Source organism: Cucumis melo, chromosome 11 (genome assembly GCF_025177605.1).
Source record: "Cucumis melo cultivar AY chromosome 11, USDA_Cmelo_AY_1.0, whole genome shotgun sequence".
NCBI classification, from domain to species: domain Eukaryota; kingdom Viridiplantae; phylum Streptophyta; class Magnoliopsida; order Cucurbitales; family Cucurbitaceae; genus Cucumis; species Cucumis melo.
In genome coordinates this window covers 28,457,080-28,469,531 of record NC_066867.1, presented here as the reverse complement: position 1 = coordinate 28,469,531, position 12,452 = coordinate 28,457,080, and the positions used below count along the sequence as shown (strand labels likewise).

At 31.5% G+C, this 12,452-nt stretch overlaps 3 protein-coding genes across 3 annotated transcripts; 1 reads left to right on the top strand and 2 right to left on the bottom strand.

The window, feature by feature from the left end:
• Window positions 1–4,661: 4,661 nt before the first annotated feature.
• On the top strand, window positions 4,662–4,997 carry LOC107992154 (uncharacterized mitochondrial protein AtMg00810-like). Its single transcript, XM_017047893.1, has one exon. It carries the CDS (start codon window positions 4,662–4,664, stop codon window positions 4,995–4,997), a length of 336 nt encoding a protein of 111 aa, XP_016903382.1.
• Window positions 4,998–6,407: 1,410 nt separating this feature from the next.
• Window positions 6,408–7,783, bottom strand: LOC127143975 (uncharacterized). Its single transcript, XM_051079287.1, has 4 exons — window positions 7,723–7,783; window positions 7,274–7,392; window positions 6,964–7,195; window positions 6,408–6,883 (listed from the first exon to the last, which is right to left on the bottom strand). Exons 1-4 carry the CDS (start codon window positions 7,781–7,783, stop codon window positions 6,408–6,410), a joined length of 888 nt encoding a protein of 295 aa, XP_050935244.1.
• A 40-nt stretch (window positions 7,784–7,823) lies between these two features.
• On the bottom strand, window positions 7,824–10,850 carry LOC127151730 (L10-interacting MYB domain-containing protein-like). The gene is made up of 3 exons (XM_051091781.1): window positions 10,565–10,850; window positions 8,627–8,997; window positions 7,824–8,547 (listed from the first exon to the last, which is right to left on the bottom strand). Exons 2-3 carry the CDS (start codon window positions 8,990–8,992, stop codon window positions 8,011–8,013), a joined length of 903 nt encoding a protein of 300 aa, XP_050947738.1. The 5' UTR covers window positions 8,993–8,997; window positions 10,565–10,850; the 3' UTR covers window positions 7,824–8,010.
• Window positions 10,851–12,452: the final 1,602 nt, after the last annotated feature.

Here is a 12,452-nt window from a genome sequence, read left to right as displayed (position 1 = left end):
AGTTTATTTACTATATTTGAAAAAGTCCATAAAAACACTACAAATATGACACCTAAGTATCTTTTGTAAACTTGTGTTTGTATAACTTACGTAGGATTAAAAAGTTCTCTTTTTTTGAAGGTGAGATCAAACCTTTCATCTTTTAATTAAGATCCATATCTTAATTAAGTTATGCAAAGATTGAAAAGATAAACGGTTGAGTTGTGTGTCATATCCCAATCATAGTTAATATCTACATATGCATGGATATGTACATAATATGTATGGGATGTTGAAATGTATTAACAATTTAGATATAGTTTAGTTGACAAAACTTGAAATTGTGATTAGAAATATAATAATATAAAGAGAGAGTAATAAAATTAGAAAAGGAAAAATGAGTTAAAATAATAAAAATAAATTAAAAAAAAAAAAAAAAGAAAAAGGAGTGCCACCTGTGATGTCGAAGTTTTGACTTAAAAAGAGAATCTTGAAGGGAAATGAAATGAATTTGGTATGGGTATGGGTATGGGTTTCATCATGCGGTGCATCATTTTGTGCTTTTTATTGGCCGCCGGTCATTCAATTTCGGCGTAAAAAACCCATTCCTTTTCTCTCTTTTTTCTAATCAAAAGCTTCTAAATTTTTGTGTCGTAAATGTTGAGCTTCTTGTGGGAGTTTAATTATTTATTGATTAACTTAATTAATCGTGTTTGACACACTATTCCCACGTGGAAATACCGTTTTCGGCATATGTCTCCACAAGCCATAACCCAATTAACCCTTCTCCATCCTCTGACTCACGGCTTTTAATTAATCTAATTAATTCCTAAACCTTCCTTAACCTTAACCCATTTGTTTATTGTTTATTGTTTATTAATTCGGCCCAAAAAGTTCTAGACCGGCCCATTTTGAGGAGCAAGGCCCATGTCTACTTCGTTTTTTATTCATCTATGTCATCGATACAACTATGATTCAAGATCTAATGCTCTCAATTTTTATATGCACACCTCAAATATTAGAAAGTAAGCTCATATCTTGAGTCCATTAGTTTTGATATTAGTCTTGTGTTCCTTTTCTATCTATGACCCATTTTATGTAATGTAGGCTTCTAGAAAGAGTGTTACAAATTGTTGTAATCATATGTGGGTGTGTTTAGAATAGGGGTTTTTCATTCCAGCTTTTACTATATATTGGATGAACATTTGGATTGATGATATATAATAAAAGCAAGGGTTTTTCCTTATTCATAAATTATAATCACGTAAAACGACCTTAAATCTTTATTTTTTTCCCCTTTTTCTTTTCTTCGACTGAAATCTGTTCTCATCGCAATTGAAAAGAATGAGCAACAGCAATGATTCCTCCATCCTTGGCGAAGATGTATCCAGAGATCCATCATCCATCTCAAAAATTTTTGGCTCTGGATTGAAAATATCTCTTGTGAAACTCGGGGATGACAATTTTCTACTATGGAAATTTTAGATCCTTACTGCGGTTGAAGCTTATGATCTTGAATCATATTTGGAATCGACCGCTGAATCACCCACAAAATACATCAACCCACCTTCAAACCACACATTGACTGCAACTGGAAGCTCATCTGCCCATACGGTAAGCATTTTGAACCCTGAATATAAAATCTGGAAAAGGCAAGACAGATTGATATCGTCATGGCTTCTTGGTTCAATGGATGAAGATATCTTGAATCAAATGCTTAATTGTACATCTGGAAAACTCTACAAGGTATCTACTCTTCTCAATACTTAGCTCAAACAATGTAGTTCAAAAATAAACTTCATATTATAAAAAAGGGAGTCATGTTTTTAAAGGAATATTATCTTAAAATTCAACAATGTGTTGATGCTTTAGCCTCAATAATAAACCTATATCAACTGATGATCAGATACCGTACATTTTAGCTGGATTGGGAACTGAATACCAGTCTATGATATCGGTTATTTCTGCTCGTACTAATTCTCCTTTTGTTCAAAATATTATGTCACTTTTATTGACTCAAGAATCACATATTGAAAGCAAGATTACAAGTGATGTCTCCCTACCTACTGTAAATGTAACTACACAAAACAGAGACATTCAATCATTGGAAAAAAAAGGTGAGGTTACACACAAAGGAAGTCCGAACAATCTCCAGTATACAAGCAATAATTCTCAATATCATTAGAGAAACCGTGTTGGAAGGTAGATCTAATAGAGGAGGAAGAGGAAATAGAAACAAGACTTTGTGTCAAATTTGCACAAAATTTGGACATATTGTTGATAGATGTTACTTTCGATATACTCCAAAGAATCATAATTCAGGTTATTCTGCTAACTCATCTAATTTTTCATATACTAATGCTTTTTATAATCCACATATGAGTGTGATGGTTGCTTCTTATGATATGAACATTGATAGTAATTGGTATCCTGACTTGGGAGCAACAAATCATTTGACTCAGAACCTAAGTAATTTATCAACTGGATCTGAATATGGTGGAGGACATCAGATTTATGCAGCAAATGGTTCAGGTTTGCCAATACTCCATTATGGTTCATTGCAATTTAACTCTTCAATTGTTCCATCAAAGGCTTTAGTTCTTAAAAATCTTCTTCATGTTCCTTCCATTACAAAGAATCTGATAAGTGTCGCCCCAATTTGCAAAAGACAACAATGTCAATTTTGAATTTCATCCCACTATTTGCTATGTGAAGGATCAGGAAATTGGCCAAATACTTCTCCAAGGACATCTCTGTGATGGTTTATATCAGTTCAATCTCAAATCCTCTCATCAAAGTTCCCTGAAGTCTGCTACTGATACTAATCCTAGTGCTTTAACTACTACTTTATCTAAGTATCATGTGAATACTACTGATGTATGGCATAAGCGATTAGGCCATCCACACCCGAATATTATACGAAATGCTTTGAAACATGTCCATCATGCCAATATTAATATAAATAAAATGAGTTTATGTGAATCATGTGCTTTAGGCAAACTTTATGCTCTTCCCTTTCCAAATTCCAATACTCAATATACCTATCCTTTACAACTCATTGTTTGTGATATTTGGGGCCTTGTTTTTGACACTTCTAGGAATGGTTTTGATACTATATTAGTTTTGTTGATACATATAGTAGATATACTTGGATTTATTTCTTCAATCCAAATCTGATGCATTCACGGCTTTTCAAAAATTCAAAACTCTCATGGAAAAACAACTTGGTAGATCAATCATGAGTCTTCAAACTGATGGGGGTAGTGAATTCAAAACTTTTATACCTTATCTAAACAACCATGGCATTGAACATAGACTAACGCCCTCACACGTCACAACAAAACGGAATTGTTGAGAGAAAACACAAACATATTATGGACATGGGTCTCACTCTTCTTTCTCAAGTCACCTTACCATTATCCTTTTAGGATGAAGCTTTCTCTACCAGTGTGTATCTTATCAATCGTCTGCCCACACATATACTCAACCAACTTAGTCCATTGGAGAAGTTATTTGGTCGGAAACCTAATTATCCTTCCCTAAAAGTATTTGGCTGTAAATGTTAACCTCTTATTAGACCATATCAATCTCACAAATTGTCTTACAGGTCCAAACCTTGTACTTTCCTTGGATACAACTCTTCTCATAAAGGTTATAAATGTCTCTCACAAGATGGTCGCATCTATATATCTAGACATGTTATTTTTTATGAAAATTCCTTTCCTTAAGCCTCTTTCTCATCGCATTGCATTCCTTCATCAACAAATAATGTCTTCAATCCTCTGGTCCAATCCATCATCCATAAACCAGTTCTGAATCATAATGCAGTAAGGCACAATACTGAAATATTTACTGATAATACTGATAACACTACTATAATGTATCATTTAGAGACAAGTACTTCGACTCAAACAAGAGAAGAGTCAACCAGCGAAAGGTATGATGCAATACCATTATAAACCGAAGAGAGTGTTGACAATGTCATTCAATCTTCAAGTCTTAGTACTCACCCAATGGTAACTCGAAGCAAAAGTGGTATTTTCAAACATAAAGTCTTTTTAAATTGACTATACTGAGCATGAACCTACTAATGCTAAAGAAGCTTTAATTCATCCTCATTGGAGGAAGGCTATGGATGAAGAATTTCTAGCTTTAAAGAAAAATAATACTTGGAATCTCACTCAGAAACAAAATGATCAAAAAACTGTTGGGTCTAAATGATTTTTAAAAATTAAAATAAATTCTAATGGATCAATTGCTAGGTATAAAGCTCGGTTAGTCGCAAAAGGGTTTCATCAAACACCAAACATTGATTACAATGAAACCTTCAGCCCTGTAGTGAAACTAGTTACAATTTGTATGCTGTTAACAATAGCTTTTATGAAAGGATGGGTTATTAAACAACTTGATGTTAATAATGCCTTTTTACATGGTAAATTAGAAGAAGATGTATACATGGAACAACCTTATGGTTTTGAAACAAAAGCTTCTCGTCCTCTTGTTTGTCATCTACAAAAAGCTATTTATGGACTAAAACAAGCATCCCGAGCATGGTATGAAAAGCTAAGTTCTAGTTTACATAACTTAGGCTTTCGGACATCCAAAGCAGACTCATCTCTCTTAATTCGTATCAATTCTACTTCATGTTGTTATATTTTGGTCTATGTTGATGTTTTATCATTATGGGAGATTCTGAAAAGATTTTAAATGATCTAATTAAAGCTTTGAACAAGGCATTTGCTCTTAAAGACCTTGGAGCCCTTAGTTATTTCCTTGGAGTAGAGGTATCGTATCCTACAAATGGAGGTATGTTCTTATCCCAAGTAAAATATATTACTGATCTATTGCAGAAGACGAAAATGATTGAAGCAAAACCTATTTCAACTTCAATGGTAAGTGGACAGTTAGTATTTGCTCATCAAGGTGAAAATTTTCATGATGTATACTTGTACCGTAGTACTGTTGGAGCTTTACAGTATGCTACTCTTACACATCTTGAAATATCTAAGTGTAAATAAAGCATGTCAATTTATGCATTCTCCTAAACTTCCACATTGGAAACTCGTTAAAAGAATTTTGAGATATCTCACAGGTGTCTTATCTATGCCTTTGATGTTCTACAAACTTATCTATTGTTGGTTTTGTTGATGCTGACTGGGCATCTGATCCTGATAATAAGAAGTCCACATATGGTTACTGTGTCTATTTTGGTAATAATTTGGTCTCTTGGGGATCTAAGAAACAATCTATTAATTCCAGATTGAGTACCGAAGCAGAGTATAGGTATCTTGCTCTTCTTGCTACTTAATTAGTATGGATTCATTTACTTCTTTGTGACTTAGGTATCACCTTATCTCAACCTCCAGTTTTGTGGTGTGATAACCTTAGTGTTGTTCACTTAAGTGCTAACCCCATTTTACATTAAAAAACAAAACATGTTGAGCTTGATATTTATTTTGTTCGAGATTTAGTCCAAAAGAAGAAAATCTCAATTTATCATCTCCCAGCTTCTCAATAGATTGTAGACATTCTTACCAAACCATTGTCAACTACATCATTTCACAGGTTAAAGAATAAACTCACAGTTATTGATACATCAGCCATTGGTTTGTAGGGAGTGTTAAGGCAGCCCATTAGTTTTGATATTAGTCTTGTGTTTCTTTTCTATCTATGGCTCATTTTATGTAACGTAGACTTCTAGAAATAGTTTGTTACAAATGGTTGTAATCATATGTGGGTGTGTTTAGAATAGGGGCTTTTCATCCCAACCTTTATTATATATGGGACGAACATTTGCATTGATGATATATAATAAAAGCAAGGATTTTTCTTTATTCATAAAATTTTGATTATCTTCTTTATTGAAACATAAAGAGTCTTTTAAGGGACAAATTCCAATTAATTACGACTTGAAAAGGATTGATACACAAAAGAGAAATTTGGAGGTTTTAGTTGGAAAACAATGGATGGGGAAGAGACCACATTAAGAGAGAGTAAAACTTGGAAGTGAGTCCTTTTCTTCCAAAATGTAAGGGCCCGTTTGGTAACATTTCTGTTCCCTGTTTCCTGTTTCCTGTTTTCTGTTTCTTGTTCCCTGTTTCTTCTTTCTTTAGAACAAGAAACAGGAATATGTTTGATAACTGTTTCTGTTTCTTGTTTCTTTAAAAAAAGAAACAGAAACAGAAAATGTGTTTGGTAACTGTTTCTTGTTTCCTGTTTTTATTATTTATTGTTTAATAGTTTTGTTTGATTGCTCATCTTCAAGATTTATTTTTATTTTATTCACATGTAATTCAATTAAACATTAAGTTAAAATTTATGTCCTGCATTAAACATAAAAATGAAAATTATCAAAAGTACTTTATATCATTTAATACAAAAAGTCCTAGTGCACAAATAAAAGAAATAACATAAACATAAAATTGTATCTATCCTTCAAATGTTGCCCAAATTTGATTTGCAATATCATCTCTCGCTCGGGCCATTTCTCGTAAATGCTGTCGACTCACATCTAATTCAATTATATCCCTCTGCAAATTGGCCGAAAAATTATGTGTATCTTCAACGATCATTAATTCATTGCTAAAGTCATTGAAAAGATCATCTTCACGATCATTCAATCTAATATAATTGTGAACTGTGCAACATGCTATCGGTATATATTTTTGTGTCTTGATCGGGTACGGAGGCATTTGCTTAAGAATAGGAAATCGAGCCTTCAGCACACCAAAACAACGTTCGATGACATTTCGCAGTGAAGAATGTCGATAATTAAACACTTCTTCTCTACCTCGAGGGCGATGTCTCCTTTCTCTAAAATCTCGTAAATGATATCTTTGACCTCGAAATGGTGCTAAAAATCCTGGCATATTTGAATATCCTGAGTCGACAAGATAGTATTGATCTGCATGTAATAAAGCAAATAAAAAATTATCATAAACTCAAATATGGAATTAAAGTTTTGAAAAACACATAATTACTTACCTCTCTTAGGCATAGGAAATTTATTCTCGGGATTCTTGATACATTCTTGGAGTATACGAGAATCATTGGCCGATCCTTCCCAACCAGACATGACATACGTGAATAACATATCAAATGAACAAACACACATTATATTCCATGTTGTGTTAGTTTTTCTTCCACGAAACGGTATTTGTTCATTTTGGGGAATGCTTGCAGCAACATGAGTGCCATCAATAGCACCAATACAATCCTAAAGGATAATAAAAAAACATAAATATATTTCTAAACATTATATTTCTGAAAATAAATCAAAACGTTAAGGCATTACCTTAAAGAAAGGGTAATATTTTGAATTTGATACGATCTCCGTTGCTACAGTGTCCATATTGGGTGGACGAATAATTTCTCCACCAAGCTTGCAAACTTTCCTCAAAACCTTGTTAAAAGCTAGAGAAATAGTATGACCCGAATGTTGAAATCTTTCTGCTGCTATACGATTGCTTTCATTATGTGATATGATTAATAAGAATATAGCAACTTTTTCTTGAACGGTAAGATACCTAGATGATTTCAGATTTGTCTTTGATTTTAAATCTTCACAAAACCTTATGAATGTAATTCTTTTCATTCTAAAACAATCAAAACATCTACTATCGTTTCCATTTAACAACTCAATCACATAATCATGTCCTCTCAGTGCAGAGGTTCTACATGGTTGTTTTGAATATTGTATCCTGTTGAAGCTCATGTAGAATAAAGTAAAAAGGATGCAAATACCATCATCATCGTCGTCAGAATCAAAACCGTCATCAGAATGATTATCTTGAATCAAGTCCATATCAATTCACTAGTATATCCCTAAATCAAACACAAAAAATGTACAAATCAAAGACTATTTATGACATAATCCATCTCAATACATCAAACGTAGCCATGTTAAAAAACAACACAAACCATAAAGTCAATTGAAGTCCATATCAATTCAAAGTCAAACATACAAAATCCATGTTTAAGTCTAATATTAAAAAGTAAATGACATAATCCTAAAACATCCCTAAGTGACATCTAAAGACTATTTATGAAATCTCTCTTCCTTGAATCGGGCATGCGCAAAAATAGCTTTCTCCAAGCAAGATCTCCGTGCAAGAGTTTCAGTATTTTGGAATAAGCCTCTCCATCAACATCCTCCATTGTATTTAAAATGTCTAAACATTCCATCAACTCTTCATGGAGATCATCTTTTTTGTTTGATGTTTGACTCTCATCAACTTGACTAGATGTACAACCAAAAGATCTTTTCTCAAGGATGTCATTCTTTCTCTTTGCATTCTCCGCATATACATCTAAGAATGATGAGAAGAAACTGCCAAATTCGTCTTTCTTTCTTCGAAATCGTTTTTTGCTTTTTCCTTTATTATTCTCTTCAACACCAACGTTTGTGTTGCTTGCAACATCATTTTCATTTTCATCTTCAGAATCTGAAATAAGTCTTGTTGATGGGCAAGCATTTACACCTGTTGCAGTAGTATCTCCAAAAATCCTTACGAGCTTTTCATAATGTGGGCAACCACTTTTTCTAAACTTTTTAGCTCTCTTATTCACCTATAGAAAATGAAAACTGTTTAGCTCTCTTATTCGCCTAAAGATGATTAGCAATTGAAAAAAACTGCAACTATTATACCTTAAAAAGCTCATTCCATTGCTCCTCTTCAAGATTGATGGTACCTAATAATGGATCCCAACCATTTCCTGTCATATCACTCAATATCTTTTTGAAGTCTTTGTACATTTGTCTTAATTTGTTAAACTTATTTTTCAATTGATCGTGAGAATAATTATATCCTGCACTAGCAATTAGTTGGCTTCTCATATAATTCCAACTAGTCTTTGTAAATGTTGTAGTTGGTCGATTGCCTTTTGCAACCTCTTCATCCATTAAGTCTACAAACAAAGTTTCACTTTTATTTGACCATGGTCCCTCACCTTTTAATTCATCAATCTCAACAACGTCATCGACACAAAGTTGTTCAGTTGATTTTTGTGACATCCTTTCTACATAATGACAAATCCAAAAATTAGTGGCAAAATTAAAATAAACAAACAGAATGTTTATAGTTTAAACAACATATATCAGTTCAGTTCAAACATGGCTAATTGCAAAAGCAAAAGAAAACATAATAGAATTAATATATAGTTTAAACAACATATATTTATGTAATTAAGCTTTGAGATTGACAAGTTAATAGATTTTTATATATTTTTGTAAATACTGTTTCATGAACATTCATGATGAAATTATTAAGTCATGGCAGAAATCATAACTTAAGTTCTATTAGTAACAAATTAGATATATTGGTCAAGAAGACTGAACATTCTTGTCTCGAAATCAAATTCTATATTCAGTTCTCTTCTCTAACATTTCCATGGAATCATTGTACAATAACACTATGTTTACATACATCACAAATAAGTAATGTTTTTCAGTTTTCTAAAAAACAAAAACCATACATGTGGACCAAATATCAACACTACAAAGAGACTTCCCAACTTCTTGACTTTTAGGTTCCCTTCAATTTAATTACGATGTTGATGGAAAAATGGGAGTGATAGAGAAAAGTCTTTGGATGAAATTGGAAGCTGTACTGTTAAATATCATATGTTAAACATTCATATTTTATACAGAGAATGAAGTTAGTAGATGCATTCATATTCCATACTGGCTTGTTAAGCATACCAGGAGGATCTATCCATTTTCAACAACTTCTGTTTTCACCAAAATTTTCCTTTGAACTGAACAAACCAAGGTGAAAACAGAGCAGCTGGATGTATGCTATTGGTTTCAATCATGACTAATTGAATTCAAATCTCAGTTGGTGGGCAAAGACAGGACTGAAGTTTTACTGAGTATTAAATCTCTATGCAACCAATACATGTAACTCGGGTAAATCTAATTCAACAGCATTCGAACTTTTGTACTAAATCAGCATCAGAAATGGGAATTTGATATATCATGTTCAGCATGAGAAGAGAAATTGTTTCATTCGAGTTCACTAAATTTAGAAAAACCATAAAGACAGCATTTCTTGCAATCTGCAGTCCAAACATTAATTTTCCCATAAAATAACTAACAACAGGAGAAGATTATCCAATTGCAGGACTCTAGCATCTTGTAGTGAAACGAAGATCAATGGGCAAGGATTTGGAAAAGCCCACAAAAAAATCAAATACCTAAACTCATCCCAACTCTCAAAAAGGTATGATAGAAAGTATGCTAAGAGTTTGAACTTGAAAAGAAAGCCAAAGACAGAAAGCAAAACAATTCAAAGCGGCATTATATCAAACACCTACCATGCATATTAATAAGCAAATATTTTATCAAACAAGACAATGTCAGGAGAGAATTGAAAACAATAATACTCGAATTCGTAAACATTAAAAACATCCCCAATAGATAAAGAAGGAACAAACATACAGAAATTAAAGAACATAGCCCAAGAATCATGATCCTCTATTCTTTACTAGCTACCATAACGGCAATAAAACACAATTTGAAAGGCGGGAAGCAAAATAATTAAAGAACTTAAAATGAAGAACCAACCCAGAATACCAGAAGATTTACCCCAATAGATACTGCTAAACGCCGAAGCCTGCAGGAGTAAAGGGCATTCGCCAGCACAAAAAGTTGCGGTTTTTAGAGAAATCTGTAGTCGTTTTTCTTAGACGAGAGAAGACAAAACCGAAGAGAACAGCTAGCCGGAGAGAAGACAAAACCGAAGAGAAAACCTAGCCGGAGAGAAGACAAAACGGAGAAGGGAGATGCCTAGCCGGAGAGAATGGAGAAGACGAGTGGAAGAGGAAAAGAGAAACAAAAAGAAATAAAGATGGGAACGAAACGAGAGAAACTTGTTTTTTTTGTTCCCACAAATTCTTAGATAAAATAGAAACGTTCCTTATTATTTTGAGAACAAGAAACAGGAAACTTTATCAAACAAATTCGTTTCTTAAAAATTAGAAACAGAAACAGGAAACGAGAAACAGGAACGTTATCAAACGGGCCCTTAAATATGAAGAAAATGAAAAGATTGAATATATGTTTTTCCGGAGAAACAAACAGAAACCAAAATCGAAGCTGAAGTTTCTTCACCTTCAGCAATCGTTTGTTTGTATTTGAAATTAAAAATGGGAAATAAATACATAGTCGTACGCATTGTATGCCGTTGACGCTTTGCTATTGGATTTGTGTGGAAGTTCTCTTTCATGAACTCCAACCGAAATTACGATTTCTTAATGAGTCTAAGAAAACGGTCTTTAATAATGGCTTTGTCTTTTATATATATATATATATATATATATATATATATTGTATCCATAACAATTTCTCCAATGAAATTTTTTCTTTTATAAATTTTAATTTTAGGTTATTTTTAAATAGAATGAAACGAATCAAAATATTTAAAGATATTGTAAAACATCATGTATAAATTACAATCAATTGTTCTATCATGATATAAATAGATACAAATAATAGTATATCGTAATAGTATATCGTAGTCTATCTCGATCTATCAAATATATTGATATTTTATTATATTTATAAATATTTTTAACAATTTTATGGTTTAAAATATTTATAAAAAATCTTTTTTAAAAAATACAAAAATTATTAGTAGTGAAATTCTAAAACCAAAAATTTAAAAGGGAAATTGACAAAAATAGAAAAATTAACAAAATATTTACCCTATTTTGAAAACTACTTCAAACTCATTCTTAAAACTTTGACATTTTCTAAAAAAATATAAGTAGAAAGTAAATAATAACACAATATAATTTTGTGATTATAATTGAAATTTATAGTAAAATTTCATAATCTATTCATCATTAGTTGTTATATGATTATTCATCATTGGTTGTTATAGGATTTAATGATTTATTAGTATCTATATTTATAAAATTTTACTATATTTGTAAATATTTTCAACCGTTTTATCTTCTCGATAATTTGTTTTTATATATTATTATTATTATTTTTATATTAAAAAGCTAGAATTCACGAAAAATATTTGGAAGTTTTGAACAATTAGTTTCATTCTTTAGTTCATATATATATTAACAAAATATACCATTGATAATTAATTTTAAATTGTAAAACTAATAATTGAATTAATATCATTTATTAATAAAAAATACATAAAAGAAACTCAAAGGTATTACCATGTGAATTTCTTTAATCTTCCAGACAAGTTCTCTTCATCTTCAACCTCTTTTAATTGAATAATTAATAAAAGAGAAATTGAAAAGCTTTGGAATTTTAAAATTGCATGGAACTTTCTTATTAATTATTTAAAGTGAATGTTAACATATTCCCAACTTATTAAATTAATATAGTAATTTAAATTCAAGTTCTAACAAAAAAAAAGTTATCCATTTAGAAAAAATCATTTAAAAATAAATGTGTTGAATATGATTTTTTTTTTTAATTTTTATTTTCAAACATTCATTTAAAATAC